The 17,115-nt window shown below is 37.8% G+C and overlaps 3 protein-coding genes across 3 annotated transcripts in view; all 3 read right to left on the bottom strand.

The window, feature by feature from the left end:
* The window catches only part of LOC134842663 (116 kDa U5 small nuclear ribonucleoprotein component-like), a 410,937-nt gene that overhangs the window by 260,061 nt on the left and 133,761 nt on the right, over positions 1-17,115 (bottom strand). The gene's annotated exons all lie outside the window — the stretch shown is intronic.
* LOC134841686 (hormonally up-regulated neu tumor-associated kinase homolog A-like) lies at positions 179-1,444 on the bottom strand. The gene is made up of 3 exons (XM_063857722.1): positions 944-1,444; positions 374-666; positions 179-254 (listed from the first exon to the last, which is right to left on the bottom strand). The coding sequence occupies exons 1-3, from the start codon at positions 1,241-1,243 to the stop codon at positions 179-181; spliced, it is 669 nt and encodes a 222-aa protein (XP_063713792.1). The 5' UTR covers positions 1,244-1,444.
* Positions 6,189-17,045, bottom strand: LOC134842295 (uncharacterized). The gene is made up of 3 exons (XM_063858565.1): positions 16,701-17,045; positions 7,028-7,209; positions 6,189-6,841 (listed from the first exon to the last, which is right to left on the bottom strand). The coding sequence occupies exons 1-3, from the start codon at positions 16,818-16,820 to the stop codon at positions 6,340-6,342; spliced, it is 804 nt and encodes a 267-aa protein (XP_063714635.1). The 5' UTR covers positions 16,821-17,045; the 3' UTR covers positions 6,189-6,339.

Consider the following 17,115-nt stretch of genomic DNA (forward strand, 5'->3'; position numbering starts at 1 on the left):
CCCCCTGATTTTAGCCCAATAAGCAATGATCGCTTAAGATAAAGATTCGAAAATCAAATATTTGAAAAATAGAAAGAATACAGCAGCTTTTTGAGCTAAGCATTATCTCTAGCTTATCAGATGGTTTGCAAACTTCAGAATAGTTCAAAAAAGAATTTTTGAAAAATAATTCAATCAATCAGAAATAAAGACTCTCACCTATCAATTTGATATTTTTCTTTTCATCCAGCAACACGTTTTCCACCTTCAGATCCCTGAAAAGACAATAGTTTCATAAATTTCTATCTGCCATATGTCACAAATGTCTTTCTCTCTGTCACCATTTGTAGAATGTTTATTGGCCGCAAAGTTCACTTGAAAGCAGACAGCATACCTGTGGAGTATACCGGCTCGGTGCAGATGATCCACAGCAGACACTATCTGTCTGATATACTTCCTCGTCTCCTTCTCAGGCAGACTCTTTCTCAACTTCAAATACTCCATCATGTCTCCCCCAGTGCTCAACTCCATCACCAGGTAGTAGCTGTTCTCTGTCTCCAGGATGTCGTACAAGTGAATGATGCAGGGGTGTCTCACTAACTGCAGGATCCTGCCCTCTCGTCGGAGGTTCCGATGCACATACGAGTCCTCTTTGGCGCGTCGCTTGTCAATCACTTTGATGGCCACCTAAAAAAACTCTTTGAGGTCAAACTCATTAACTATTTCCCAAACTTATTCATAGTTTAACTAGTCGTACGGTTAACAAAAAGTTCTTCTAAAGATAATATTTATAAATTGTATCATTAGAGCGTCTTCAACTGACATCAATTCAATTGCATAAAATCAAACAGCTCTTTGGGCATTCCTGTTACAGAATAACATTAGCTTGAGAAGCTTCGAGCAGTAAGATAAGTAAATTTATAACTGAATTCCAATTACCATGGGAATTTAAACAATTACGAACTTTTTCGCCCGTGACAGTATGCAGTCCTTCTCTCACTTTTGCAAATGACCCCTCCCCTAGCGTCTTGCCGAGCAAATAGTTGCCCACTCTCTTCGTGTGGGGGTACTTCTCCAGCAACTCATTGGGCACATTTGTGATCTCCCGTGGCAGGGGTGACTCAGATGACCAGGGGCTGAGGTCTGCGAGGCAAGTGAAGGCTCTCTTCGTATCAACAGAAGGATGAGAGATGGCCGGCGCTCCATTTTTCATCGTCATCAAGCCATTGTTATGTTGGATATTATTAGACTGAGTAGTAGTCATGTATAACCGGTTTCAGAAGTTCCTAAGAGGTATCAGTAGTATCCCGCTCCATTTAAAAAATGTATATGCTGGAAACCATCAACAGGATACTTTGAATGAACCATCAGATATTTACTGATATTTAGTGGAGGCCCAAATAAAACGTAAAAGGTGGTTATTTGAAGATCAATTTCATTTATAAAGTACTGTAAAAAGACGGAATTCTCATGCGCTAGAGAGAATTATTATGCAGATTTTTTTCGACTTCCATTCATATGATCTTTTGATTGCTACCATAAAACGCATTGACATGTGAATTGCAGATGTTTAGCCACAACAATACCAAATACAAACTGGTTGGTATATCTACTAGAGAAGTAGACATTGAAATGACACCGCTAAATTGTCTTTTGTTTTCAAAGAGGGGATGATCGATTTGAGTTTTCAAGCATCGGCATCTTTTGTTGAAATGTAAGAATCATGGAAACCACAAAAAAGAAGCACATTTAGTTAACGATAGACTGAATTCCGGACCATGGACAGTGACCTCCTTTTGATATTTTTAAACTTCAGAAGCAAATCAAATTTCAAATAATAAAACTTTGAAAACGAGAGTCTAAAAATAAAATGAAACAAGGAAAGCAGGTACTATAGTCTAAAAAAACTACGAAACACATCTTTTTATCTGAACAAAAAATGATAACTAAGGCATATTCGATAGTCATGCAGGCATAAAATAGGCAAAACTGGTCAACAGCGTAAAGAAAAATAACTAAAAAAACAAAAAATCTTAAAATTTTTTATTCCCAAAACGGCGCTAATAAAAGCGTTAAAAACTTTTTTCGAACGGCTTAAATTAACTATAAAAAACTTTTTCCTCCTATTGTAAACCTGCAGCTTGCTGGTTTTATTCACACGAATTTAGACTAAAAATCAAAAAAATTTTGAACAAATTTTTCTCAATACTGGGTTAATTTTTGAAATAATTTAGAAGTCATAAGAATCACAACTAAAAGGATTTCACAATGATATATCACCTGAACCCTTCCGATTAGTATTTGCTGTAACTGATTTTAAGTGAAAACAAAAACTAAAAAAAAAACGAATACAAAATTCCTCCCCATTTTAATGGCCAGAACAAACAAAAAACTTGGTTAAAAGAATTTGCGTACTGTTTCATTATCTGAGTTGTCTTGATGTTTCGCTTTTGTTAAAAATGAAAAAAAAATGGGTAGCAAAAAGTCCAAATCGATTCTACACAAATTCCGAGACGACTATGTTCAAGGTAATGATCAATTGGTTATATTTTTCTGGTTAAACATGTTTTGATTTCCAAACAACGTCAGTTTTGTATACTTATTGCATCTCTTTAAATTATCAGATAATTCAATTTAATTTTTGTTTTCCACACAAAATCAGGCATCAAAACATTTCGTCGAAAGAGTTCGAGTCATATATTTTATTCAAACACTTGCGGTCGTGATAAGTACTTTTTCCAAATTTCTATCATTTATTTTTTTTTTTGATATTTTACGTAATATTTTTAAGTTGATTGGCTAGTTCAATTACTTCTACTGCTTAAAAGACAATAAAAAATTTAAAACAATAGATCAAAAAGCGCACAGTTTGGTGCTTGTCGGTCACTGGAATCCAGAGAAGAGTCTTTAAAAATGTTCAAAATTGTAGTAGATTCCGCAAAAAAATTCTTAGATTTCGACTACAAATACCTGTAAGGTATTTCTTCAGAGCATTAGTTTTGTCACGGACTCCGTAACAAGCGACGGACAATAGCTATTTGTTCCGTATTCCGCAATTCAAAGCAAATTCCGCAAATTGTAAGCGGAGTCTTATAATTTAGGCAGATTTCAATACCTATTCCGGATTCAGCAGTGTTCGCAACAGATTCCGCTAATAGTTCTGCGGATTCCGCAAATTCGCCTGTATTCGAAGCAATTTTGAGCAATAAAGTTTTTGATTATTTATTCGTGGAGTTCAAAAGATCAGAGAAAATCAACAAAAACTAGCAAGGTTGCGGCTTCCGGGTAAATTTTTTTTGCGTGTTGCAGAATCCGCTTACAATGGTTAGATACATGAAAAAATTTGAGCTAATTGTAAATTGAATTTAAAATTTATTTGCAAAGGTTATTCAAAGATTGAAATTTTACGCCTCAATTAAGCGGAGCTACTTGAAATTTTTAAAAAGGATTCTGTTTCCTTACATATTGCAGAAGTTTTGGAAATTTTTATTAGTTTTTCTTAGCGTTGTGCTTTGTTAAAATCATTCACATCTGCTTTTTTGATGCATAAAAAACAAATAGTCGCTTGATGCTATATATTGATAAATTCTGAATGTATCTCAAACTGTTCTTACACCTAACATTTCCGATGCTGATTAAAATAATGTACAGTCTATTCACTCTTTTTCTGGATACCAAGAAAAATGTTTTATTACCGCCAAAAAAAATTACCGCCAATTTTCCACGCAAAGCTAGGTCTACAGATAATTCTCAAAGTGGGTCAAAATTGTATCAAATTAACACCCCCTCAGTCGTAATTCCTTATTGCGGTGTCAAAAAAAGGTTTAAAATGTTTGATTAAGTCTAAATTCGTGCAAACAAAGTAGGCCTTATAAGTTTGTGCGAACAAGTAGGTCTCATAATAATAAAAATAAGCTTACTTAGGCAAAGAATTTAAGTGTTATTTCAAAAATATATAGATTTCGAAGCTTTTAGAAGCGTTTCATTGGCAATATAATTTTTTTTCAAAAACAGCGAAAATTTTTAAATTTTTGTTTGTTAATTTTTTCAAAACAACTAATTTTTGTGCCCTTTTTATGTTATAAGCTTCAGACTTGTTCTTTTCATCTAGTCACACGCAAACAAAATGTGGCACAAACTTGGGACAAAATTATTTGAATTTTAGTTTTTTTTTGGTTGGAACTTTCTGGGCTTATTTCGTGTGACTATTCTGATTATGGCGTGCCATTCAAGCCAATCTAGCGTTTATTTGTGGTACCTGAATTTTCGTCAAAAAGAAGCCCAAATCCTTCGTTAATCGTAACAAAAAACATTTTTTGAGGCTAGGTACCCTGATTAACTGCTTCAAACATATGCAAGCAAGTTGAACAGCTCAGGCATTGTTTTCATAAATGTTTCTCATAAACCAGGTGTTTCACATTTGAACAATGTGTTCATATTTATACAGCGTAGATAAATGGCAAGTTTCATTATAATTTAGCTTGAATTTCGTATCAGTCAAACGAGGAGCTTAATTTTTGAATGAACATAGTTAGGACAATTGATATCTCGATTCCAAATCTACAAGACCAATTTTGTGAAGTTTCTGGTGAATGGAAGAAATACAAAGCCTCTGAACGGGGAGTGGTCAATAGCTCGAACCAAAATTTAGTAAGTTTCCAAATCATTCAACGAAACAACGTGATTATTGTAACAATTATGGAATCAAAATTTTTCAAACAGAGGCAAAGCGGAGCTTCGCATCACTTGCGATACCTAAAAACATAAATATTAAAAAATCGAAAATGTAAAAACAGTTTTCGCAAGTTCGAATTTTGAATAATAAGTTAGCAACGGAATAAAATTTACGAAGCTGAAACAAAGCCGACAATTTTTTAGCATACATCAGTTGAGCCAAAAAAATCAAGTTCTCTATGAGATTACAATAAATAAGCTTTTGTAACTATACTCAAAACGAAAATGCGCAGGAAAAGCGCAGGAAAATTCGTAATTTGGCAACTAAGCCGTCAAAACTTAAGCAAACAAACGAAAACCCGGCAATTCAATTTTTACCTGAAAATAGTTTTATAATTTAGTTTTATACTGAAAAACACAAAGTCCCACCGGGACTGGAACCTCAAATCTTAAGTTACAAAGGCAATCACGTTGCCTCAAGACCAAGTGGAAACAAACCTGGAAGTTTTCAGTGTTCAATAAGAAATCAAGCAAGAAAAGCTATTAAGTTCTGTAAGAAAGAATTTCTACGCGAAAAAAGCCTAGTTCCGATTACAAGACACTTGCTCTTGTAAAGGTAAATATCGACCTTCAATGACTTAGAATACTTTTTTTAAATTTTGAAGTACATGACAAGATTTTGTTTCATTTTTGTTTTTGTTTTTTCGTTTTTCTGTTTTTGAGAAAAAAAATCAACATATTTTTACTAACTCTTCCTCATCAATTCATGTCTTACTTAATCAAACAAGAGTGCTCGCTAATCACAGCAAAACTGTGAAGGTTCCGACTGTCCTTTAACAAGTTTCGAATAGTTTATGGTAATGAGTTGAGACTATATGAATATATAGGAATGAAATGTATATGAAAATGATGAATTAAAAATACTAATTAGCTTGCCTCAATTTTAATGTGCATGGTAGAGACAAGTTGGTATAGTGGTGAGCGTGACCCCGCTGAGAAAACGAAGATCCAGGGATCGAGCACCCACACCGAAATTGTTCGCTTAAAAATTGGTCTGAATAAAAAATCGGCCTTAGTAATTCGGAACAAAAAGACAATTTCACTGATTCTTTTCCGCTCGTTTCGATTTACTGATACATAGATTTACTGACCAACCATCCTTTTCTTTCAATTGCAGCCTACAGAGTACAGACCGTTGGAAGGTGTTAATGAACTAAAAAAATAGAATATGAACCTTTATAGAAAAAAATTTAAATCGCCAAAACGAAAAATTAAGTTCAAAAGTAATTTTTGTTCAGTGAAAGAAAAACAAACAGAAAGCCACACATCCTAAAGAAGAGAAAATTCATTTGGTCCGTTAGCAATTTAGGGAAAATTCTATGGGAGATTTGCATTAAGCTTTGCAAAAAAAACTATTCGGTACGGTGTTAATATCCTAAGTTTTTCACCAGTTTTCTAAAGCAAAATAGTTGGTGTGAAACGCTATATATCAGGTGTCGAAATGATATCAATTGTGCCTGTTTTTTTTACAACTCTCCCAATATTTGATCAAATATACTAGTTATATTTTTATTGGCTTAACAAATAATTCAATCTTAAAATTATTTATATAACAAAACATAATAGAACACGGGTTCGGTCAAAGTGAATTTTCATATCAGCAATCATCTATGTAGGGATCCTTTTTTAGTTCCACCCTTTCCACATAAACGAGTTTACTATTCCAAATCTTCTCTGGTTTGGCTTGGGAATCCTCTGGGCGTCGACTGCTTCTGAGCACCGGTTCAGTCGATCAGTGAGAGTTGCCAATTGCAGTGCAGACATCGGCTTTTGGTTCACTCTTCGGATGCTGGGCAAAGTGTCTCTGGACCTAGAAGAGTGGCTGCTCTTAGGAGTGGTCAATCGTATTACTAAGTCGCTGATTCTTTGAGCATCCATCGGTTGTTGTCCGAGCGGCATAATCCGACTATCACTGTCCCGTTCTCGCCAATCATTTGCCGACATTCCTCGATTGTGTGATGAGTCATTGCCTCCGGCGGTTTTTCCCCGTCGCGTTCCGACTGAAGAGGCGAGTCGGTGTATGGACGAAGCCAATTCATCAGCTGTCATTGGTTTTGTCCCTTTAAAAGGCGTAGCTCTGCGGTTTGATCCACTGTCTTCGTATAAGTTGCTGGAGAATCTGGACCCTCTTTGAACAAAAAAGTAATCAAAAAAAATCGAACCATTTACGTGCTAAAAAAACAATCATCATATTTTGTCTCTCCTTCAGCTTCCTTTTGACTTTATTCATTTTTGGCTTTTTTCAATGAAACTCAATTAAAATGTTCAAAATTAGTTTAATCATATTGCTTCTTGAAATCTTTGGCGTACTGACCTTGTGACGGATCTAGTGATTGGTCTGGACTCCCTAGACAAGAACGCAGAGTACCCTTCCCCTTCCCCCTCCCATGCTCCAAATGCATCATGTTCTTCTGAATTGGACTGGTTGTCTGTGTCGTAGATGGAGTCGTGATCCGAGGTGGCGAATCTCATCTGTCTCCTACCTCCTCCCGCAGTCTGATGAACAGAAAAAGCCGCGATACTACTTCAGTTACGACAAATGATTGGCTTGAATTGGATGTTTGACTCAAAATATTGACGCGCAATCAATCTGATAAAAAACTATCTCTCAACACCTCAATACCCTTCAATGGTACCAAGTATCGAGTTCCCTCTAAGTAGAAAATTATGGCTGGACCGGCGATTTTCAAGTAAAGTCCACAGGCAGTACATCAAATTAAATTCAAATTTTTTGTCAAATGGACTATTTTTTACTGTTTTTTACTCAAAAACTCTTCCAATAAAGAACTTCTGAAACTTAACATTCCATCCAATGCCAGTTGAAGATATTTTTACGCCAACAAACCAGCAGCTACATATTTTTTTGTCACTGTTGTTAATTTTGCTGTTCGTTCCGACCATCGAAAATGGGGAAGCACTTTAGTCTTAGGCTGTGTTTCCCTTTTTCTTTTCGAACGATATTAAAAAAGTCCCAAAAATTTTTTCGGTTTCGAGTGTCAAGAACACCAGTTTGAAACTTTTGAATTCTCGTCCTATTTCGAGCGAACAAAGCGAGCAAGCATGCTTACTTATGCTTAATTTAGGCCCTTTACAATAGCTTATCTATCTTAATTTCAGTTTTACTCGAGTGTAATTAGTTTTTGGAGTTTTAAAACCGCCATTTTGAGAATAAAAAACTTCAAAAAACTACGAAAATTGTTTATTAATTTGCTTATTTTACTATGAATGTCGAATATACCTAATCTCCAGTTTTTTGTTGACCTCCTTTTATCACACCACGCCGAAAAAAGACAATAGTTTTTAAAAACTTTAATGTACTTTACTAAGACTATGATCGGAACATTTTGTGCTACTTGCATAGTAACCGACTAATCCTTGTTGATTTTTTTGTGTGTTTTCCTTGCAAAAGCTGGCGCCATAATATAACATCGGAAAGCGTTGAGTGTTATATCGTATTCAAGCCATTTTAGTCGTGATTTGAACGACATTCAAAAATTACAAAAATATTTTTAGGATCGAGAAGAATTGGCCTAAAATTTTAGATTTTTGGTCTAAGCTTGGGGAGAAAAGCGGGCAACAAATCTTATTATAACTAAAGCAAGACTATTATAGCTGGCTCATCATATAACTACAGAATATGATGAGCCAGCGAATTTTTTTGGCGCCATCTTGGTAATGACAAATATGCCTATTTTACTACGGCTATAAAAGCGACGCTAAATTGAAAAGCAATTTATTGCAACTTGTCATACCGCTACTGCAGTAGCAGTATTTATTATACGTATGTACATCTAACCTCTGGTGCTCAATCATTAATTTATGGTAGTCTCAAGGTCATACGTAAGTGTTGACACTGAGATTAAGCGAGAGATCAGAGTACTTAACAATGATCTATCTCTCAGTACATAAGAAACCAAGAAAAGAGAAAATCTAAATTCAATATTCAGAATACAGTATTGAATTACAACTTGTTTTCAATTGATATCGCAACGCATATCACATGGCGCAGCCAGCAGGATTCGCAGCTCAAGACAACAGAACGGATATGGGAATTCCGGTATTTTGGGCATCAGCGAATCTAGACCCTCCGTGGCAATTCAAAATTTGGTTCGAACAATTTCTCATGGCGGTTACGGTCAAAGAAAATGTGAACCCAGAGATTATTTTGGAAGAACCAAAAGACATATTAGAGGAACCACCACCACGCCCGGAAATGCCCAGGGAAGGGGAGAACGAAGATGCGAGAAACGCTAGGATTCTTAGAGATAAATTAGCAAGCGACAGAGTAGTATTGGAGAACGAAGAAAGAAAAACAAGAGGCCCACGAGTCGGACACAATGTCTTCTACAACGAAGTACAAAAGAAACTGGTGTCACGGTTATTTCTATCTTTGGGCACAGAGGGAAAGAAGAGATTCCTACAAAAGAATCCGCACGCAGAAATATCGAAAATGACGTTCAGAGAAATAACAGAGTTGGCAGAAGTCTCATTTCAAAAGGTAAAATGTGTAACATACGAAAGATACAAGTTATTTACGAGAATGCAAGAATCTGGAGAATCGCTAGAATCATTCCACGCAGCATTAACTGCTCAAGCTGCTCGTTCAGAACTGGGGACATTGGAAAATGAAATAGTGCGAGACTTGTTCATCTCGAAAATGAAAAACATGACATTGCAGGACACGTTGACATTCGAAACTCTGAATCCAGAGGAAGTTCTAAAAAGGGCTATAAAATTCGAACATAGCAAGTTAACCACAATGGCATTTCAAAAGACTAATGCTGCGGCTACAGGAGGATCAAGTAGCAATTACACATCGGGTGTGAGAATAAAACAGGAACCTGTAATGGCAGTTCGAAATTTGGGGGGGAAAACCAAAACTCCAAATAGAAGAGAAACAAATAACAGATAGAATAATAACAAAACTCAAAACACGAAAACAAAATCATGTAATAGATGTGGAAGGACGTTTGAACAGGGACATCTAAAAAATTGTCCAGCGATGGGGAAGAATTGTAAACACTGTGGTAAACCAAATCACTTCGCCAAAATGTGCAGAACCCAACAAGTAAGTGAAGTTGCGGAAGATTCGGAAGGATCGGTAGAGGAATGCGACCAGATCAGTGAAGGTGTTGGGTCATGTAGTGAATTTGAAGTTATGTCAATACAAACCTACCAACCGGAAAATGAGCGAGTTTCAAAATATGTGAAAGATCGAATCAACGAAATGAGAAACAACACAAACGGAAAAGTGATACGAGTTCAGAAAATAGATTCTATTCGCGAGCCAACAATGAATCGCGTAAAATCACTAAAAGCCATGGTACGAATAGATAACCAGATAATTCAATTAACAGTGGACACTGGAAGTCCTGTTTCATTTCTTAACTGGGCCACGACAAAGGAAATCATGGATAAATCAAACAAAGTGAGATTCATACCGTCCGACAAATTGAACTTACAAACCAAATTCGTGGATTACAACAAACAACCGATCAGTATCCTGGGAGCCCTGAAAACCAATCTGAGGTCAGCGGGCTGGGAGGTAAAGGGCGCAACCTTTCTGGTATCAGAACGAAAAACTAGATGCATCATGGGATTAGATCTGCAAGGACAAGTGGGAATAGTGACTACACAAAGACCGGCGCCAAAAGAACTCACCAGGTTCGACGTGCTCATGTGCGAGCAGTCAGAAGGTTGGAAAGAAAAATTTTTCACAAAATTTAAAAACTTATTTGAAAGGCAAGGCACTTCAAAAAATCACATTGCCAGTTCAAAATTCAAATACCCACTATGTCCGATTCAAGAAAAGGGGAGAAGAATCCCAATTCACATACAAGATAAGGTCGAAAAAGAAATCGAGAAGTTATTGACAGAAGGTCATATAACAAAACTTGATAAATGTACAAGTGATTGCTTTATCGCCCCGATTGGGATAACAGTAAAGAAGGACGACTCAATAAAATTGGCAATGGATGCAAAACCAATCAATAGACAATTGTTCAAAAACAAATACCAAATGCCGAATGTAGATGAACTTATTGATGGGGTAAGCCAGATTGTAACTGAAAACAAAAAGGGCACGCTATATTTTTCGGTGTTAGATTTGAAATATGCGTACAGTCAACTAAAATTGGCTGCTGATACAGCTAGACAATGCAATTTTAACATTGTGGGTGGAAAAGCAACTGGAACTTACAGATTCTTGACAGGGTTCTACGGTCTAGCAGATATGCCAGCTGAATTTCAAAAGGCTATGGATAGAACCATCAATCACGCTAAAAACACGTTCTGTTTTCTGGATGACATACTTATTGTGTCAAAGGGAAGTGAAATCGAACATGCAAACTTAGTAGAAGCAGTACTAAAGAAATTGGATGCGGAAAACTTGGCACTGAAACTCTCAAAATGTGAATTTTTTAAACAAGAAGTGAATTGGTTGGGTCACCATCTCTCAGAAGAAGGGGTTAGACCGAAAATCACTAAAACGGAAGCCGTAGTAAACTTGAACCAGCCGAAATCCCTAAAACAACTAAGGTCATTTCTAGGAAGCATAAATCACTTAGCTAAATTTATACCTAACGTAGCCAGTCTGACTGAAAAATTAAGACCAAGTCTTAAAGAAAAAAATCAAAAGAAAAAGTTAAAAAACATGAAACTCCCGGTGAAAAAATTCGAGTGGGGGGATGTTCACACAGTAGCATTTAATGCTATAAAAGGAGCTGTGGCGAATATTACGAAAATGCATTATTACGATGCAAATCGTGAAACACGAGTTAAATGCGATGCTAGCCATGATGGGCTAGGGGCTACTTTAGAACAACAAAATGATGAAGGGTTGTGGGCCCCAATTTCGTTCGCATCCCGATACTTAAATGCCCAAGAAAAAAAATATTCAACAAATGAGTTGGAATTATTGGCAGTTGTTTGGGCAGTAGATAGATATAAACACTACCTTCTGGGGAAACCATTTACCATCGCAACTGACCACAAAGCGCTTACAACGGCATTGGATGTTAATCAATCGAACAAGACCTACCAATCACGTTTAACCCGGTGGGTTGACCGGTTACTGCCATATCAGTTCAACATAGTTCACATTCCGGGGAGGGACATGGGCATAGTTGATTATTTATCGCGTGATCCTTTCAATGATCCCTGGCCCGAATCAGAATTAGACGAAAAGTTTGTAGTAGCGACAATAAACTCTTTTCATGAAGCGTTCGACTGCTGGAACAGTAGGCTTAAAGACTCAAGGTCGCTCAACCGGAACGAAAACGTTCTAGAATGTTCTAGAAGGAATGTTACGAAACAGTCATCAAGTAATGGTTGCTATAGCAACCAAAACGGTCAAAATCGAACAAGGCTCGACCGGAACGAGAGAAAACAGTTTCCACGACTGCAAAAACAGCTAAACACAACAGTTCAACAGAAACAAATCACTTTTTCGTCAAATCAACCCACTAAACAGTCAGTCTTAAATAACTGCAAAATAAAAAAACGACCAGTAACGAGCAAAATAGAAAAAACAGACTCAAGAATCGAGATGTCAGAAAATAAAAACAGAGCATACGACTGGTGGTCGAACTCACCACAAGAATGGCGGAATGAGGAGCGCGAAGAAAGCATAATGGACCCAAAGTGGAACCGATCACTTTCCACCAATAACGAACTCTCGGAAGAGGAGGAGATCACAGAGACAGTCCAACGCACGAGAAAAATAATACGAGGAGGCAGAAAAAATAGGGACAGTTCCGACAGCGAAACACGTCATGCACAACGAGTAAAATGGTCGTTGGAACCGGAACAACAACGAGTAGCGGATCAAAGACTGCTCTCATTCTGGCAGTTAATAGGCGGAGAAAACAATGTTCAGGAAAATCGAGAACTGGTGGCTCATACCCAAGAAGTCAGGGACAACTTGGAACACGAATCAAGTTCAACATCGCCAAAACCGAGCGCATCGACGGAACGAAAACTCAGTGAGGTGAATGTAATAGAAGTAGACCTGACAACCACAGAAGAGGCGGAGAGTGAGGAGGAAGTGTGCTCAATTCAACCGCCAAAGGGACTAGGAAAAACAGGACTGCAAAAGCAGCAACAAGTGGAGACCCTGGACAATCTCGCAAAACTGTTCGACAAAAACTTACTAGCAGAACTGACCACAGAAGACACGTGGATGGACCGCCTCAGGAGAGTGGTAGAGAGAGGGGATAAACAAGGATTCGAATTGATGGGACCCTATACAAATCCGTTGTGGTCACAGATGGCAGTTCAGGACGACTGCATCTTGGTGAATAATCGGCTAGTAGTACCAGTTCAACTACGACAAGCTGTCCTGAAACGAATCCATCGAGGACACCCAGGTCAGGAGGCTATGTTGGGACCAGCGCAATATCTGTGGTGGCCACACATGAATAAGGACATCGTGAATTTGGCAGAGGAGTGTCGTAGTTGTACCAGATATGGTAAGAATGTAAAATACCTTATTTCGAAAAATTCGTCAAAACCATTGCCACTGCTCACGCAGCCGGGACAGGAGGTACAACTAGACTACGCGGGGCCTATAGAAAATCAAAAAGGAAAAAAAATCTATCTTTTAGTAGCTATTGATCGATTCTCAAAATTTCCATCAGTGAAGGTTACAAAGTCCACAAGTGGAAAGAGCACAGTAAAATTCTTGAGATCATATATCGACACACATGGAGTCCCTGAATCAATTCGATCGGACCAACTTTCAGGATTTAAGGGAAAAACTTTAAAAAAATTCTGTTCGGAACTCAATATCGAGCAAAAATTCTGTCCGGTGGGGGATCAAAGAGGTTGTGGTTTGGTTGAACGTAAAATTCAAACAATAAAAAGAAGACTGGGAGTGATGATGCTCGATGAAAATAATAAATCAATCAAATTATGCCTCAGCATTATAATGAGAGACTTACGGTGGAACAAGCAGAAAACAATTCAAGTATCTCCGTTCCAAGCACATTTTGGCAGGCTACCAAAAACAGAATTTAAAATTGTGAGGGATAAATTTTTAAATAATTCTGATTCTTTAGACAAACAACACTTGGAACGCTCAGCACTGACTGCGTCTCAAATGAAACGAAGAATTGATCAGTCGAGAGAGAATCTAAAGATAGTGCGCAAGGGACAACTGAGCAGGGATACAAGCCCACTGCACAAGCAGCAGATAACATCGGACAGAGACAAAGAAAGAGCCAAAGCCCTAAAGGAATTGTTGGAAGCGAACGCCCGCTGGAACTACGAAAGAAGGGACGCGGCTAAAAATGACATCCGGAAATTAGTGGACGAGACAGGGCAACTCAATCCCGATCTCCGAAAGGAAATGATCTACTCTTGGGAGAAGGGATTTGTGGAGGACAAAATAGAAAACCAATGCAAGTCACCAACCAAGACTATACTTCGAAAGGACCCTCTACGGAAAAGCGGACAAGCCTAAACCAGACCACTAAAGGGGAAAATCGTTTCAGAAACGGACTCAACAATTAGGACATCAGCCGGTTCGATCTATATGAAATCAGATATAGCTCAATCAAAAACGGTACTGACGCAAGAAAACCAGCGAAGCACGAGTAAAAGTCCATCGTCAGAACCCACCAAAAAGTTTAAGCGAGTCAGCTCTCCAGAACGACTAGAGGAGCTGGGATCAGAGGACGAACTTCAAGGAGAAATGGAAATCGCTGATACGATGAATCCAATAGAGCGCTTTCAGAGGAGCCAAACAATAGTCACTTCAAAGGACACAGAAGCCGGGGGAGGCCTGAATCTTGCAGTCAAAAGAGCAAAACCCAATTTGGCGGGACCAAAACCAAATACAGAGGAAAATATCACAAACAAGCCGGAAAAGAGCGGAAAGGAAAAGAAAGGCCGAAGCAAGAAACAACAGAGGACAAATCAAGCTGCGACTGCAGCAAACTCGGAGCAAGAGAAAGCAACATCTAAGCCGGAATCAGACACAGTAGATACCAAAATTCAGTCAAGTTCTACGCCGAAAGCAAAACAGCGTCCGAAACTGAAAGGCATTGACTCTCACACTCCTCTTGAAGATATCGTGGACACATTTCACAATCGAAATTTGGCACCGTCTGAATGGGAGAAGTACGCGGACCAATTGTTAAAAAGAGGAGTGCAGCGAGTTGCGGATGAACTTCGAGAAAATCCTCAACAAAGCTCGGAACTGGACACAAACTTTGAACCACCACAGGGATTCTCGGACGAATCGAGTGCAGAAGAGTCAGGTATTAGACGAAATTCGAGACAAACAAAAAACAAAGAACCCAAACGATTCGGAGATCCGATAAAACATTCAATCAAAGAAATATCTGAAAACCTTACAGGTAGAGGTCTTCTAAAGGAGGCACTTAGACAATACAGAAACCAACTGAGAGATTTTAAAGATCGGGACGACAGACCATTAGAATCGAAAGTGCGACGACTCGAAAGACATCTATTTATGCGAAAATTCGGATATGCTACCTTGGATGAGGGAGTTGATTGGAACCCGAGTTGGGAAATCGAGCTGGAGGAAAACTGAAAAATACATAATCTAAAATCGTCAATTACCAGAAAAAAAAAACTTTTCTTTGAACTGAGTAAATTAAACTCTTTAAATAAATTATCCTACTGATGTTGTATAATTTATTTCTTTCACAGTGGGGGGTGTGTCATACCGCTACTGCAGTAGCAGTATTTATTATACGTATGTACATCTAACCTCTGGTGCTCAATCATTAATTTATGGTAGTCTCAAGGTCATACGTAAGTGTTGACACTGAGATTAAGCGAGAGATCAGAGTACTTAACAATGATCTATCTCTCAGTACATAAGAAACCAAGAAAAGAGAAAATCTAAATTCAATATTCAGAATACAGTATTGAATTACAACTTGTTTTCAATTGATATCGCAACGCATATCACACAACTTTAAGAATATGATTCGAACAGTCTGTGATACTCGCACAGCAACAGACTATCCTTGTTTTTACAGAATTTCTATGAAATTTACCGTTTACAGAATTTCTATGAAATCTGCGTACAAATTCCGGTAACGTAAAATTTGTCAGCATTTTGTGTTTTCGTGGTTTCTGCAAGGAGCAAATATAGCTAGTAGTTCCGGGTTCTACAAATCAAAGCCAACTCCGCAAATTGTTTGCGGATTTCGCAAACATAAGCAGATTCCAAAACCTACTCCGGATTCAGCATTCTTCGCTACAGATTCCACAAATACTGTTGCGGATTCCGCAAATTTGCCTAATTTGGTGCGATTTTTAGCAGAAAAGTGTTTTAGATCTTTGTTTGTGGAATCCAAAGCAGCGAAGAAGATCAAAAAAAATTAGCAATGTTCCGGATTCCGCGACAAATCTGATTTTGACCTATTGCGAAATCCGCTTAAAATTTACTAAATGCACAGTTTGGCCTCGTAATGTTACAAGCTTTTTGAATGAATCCTGGTTAGAAAACACTTTTACCTCAACCCGATTCGAGATTTTTCACCTCATTTGAAGCAAGATTTGAGCGGTTTGAGCGGTTTTTTTAGACAATTACGCTCAAAATCTTGCTTCAAAATGAGCGGTTTGAGCGGTTTTTGAACGGTTTACCTAAAAATACCGCTCAAAAACCGCACAAGATTTGAACGGTTTTGAGCGGTTTATCTAGAAAAACCGCTGAAAAACCGCTCAAATCTTGCGCGGTTTTTGACCGTTTTTTTAAGATAAATCGCTCAAAACAAAACGGTTCAAATCTTGCGCGGTTTTTTTAGATAAACTGTTCGAAAACCGCTCAAACCGCTCATTTAGAAGCAAGATTTTGAGCGTAATTGTCTAAAAAAAACGCTCAAACCATTCTAATAAACTGAATTATTAGAATGATTCAGCAGTTAGAAGTTTCGATCAGTGCCAAGAGCAGTACGGGGTTTAAACAGAAGATTTGTGATCATATCTGTTTTTTGTTATACTATTGACCTCACCTTTCGCTGACTAGATGGATTGAGAAGTCTATCTGTGAGCATCTCCAGCTCGACATGCGACATTTTCTGGTGCCCCATATCCAGATGCTCCGGCTTGTCCGGCATCCCCCAAGACCCCATATTGAATTAACTTTGACGTATAATGCACTTTATCGGCCAGCAATTGTACCCGCCCACTATAAAAACACGAAATCTCAGGCCTTATTGTTCACGTTGACTGTGACAAAACACATGTGATTCTTTGGTTGTTTTAATTTTTGCACCAAAATGTAATTTGTATAACTAACTAGTCGACTGATCAAGTAACGCATCAGTTAAAGCCAAAACACGCTCTAAAACCGTATCATTACGTTGTTTTGTTGCATTTACAAAACGACTTCAAAATCGTTCTTCAAGTGGCGTTGGCAATTTTGAT

Source organism: Symsagittifera roscoffensis, chromosome 3, assembly GCF_963678635.1.
Source record: "Symsagittifera roscoffensis chromosome 3, txSymRosc1.1, whole genome shotgun sequence".
NCBI lineage: Eukaryota > Metazoa > Xenacoelomorpha > Acoela > Convolutidae > Symsagittifera > Symsagittifera roscoffensis.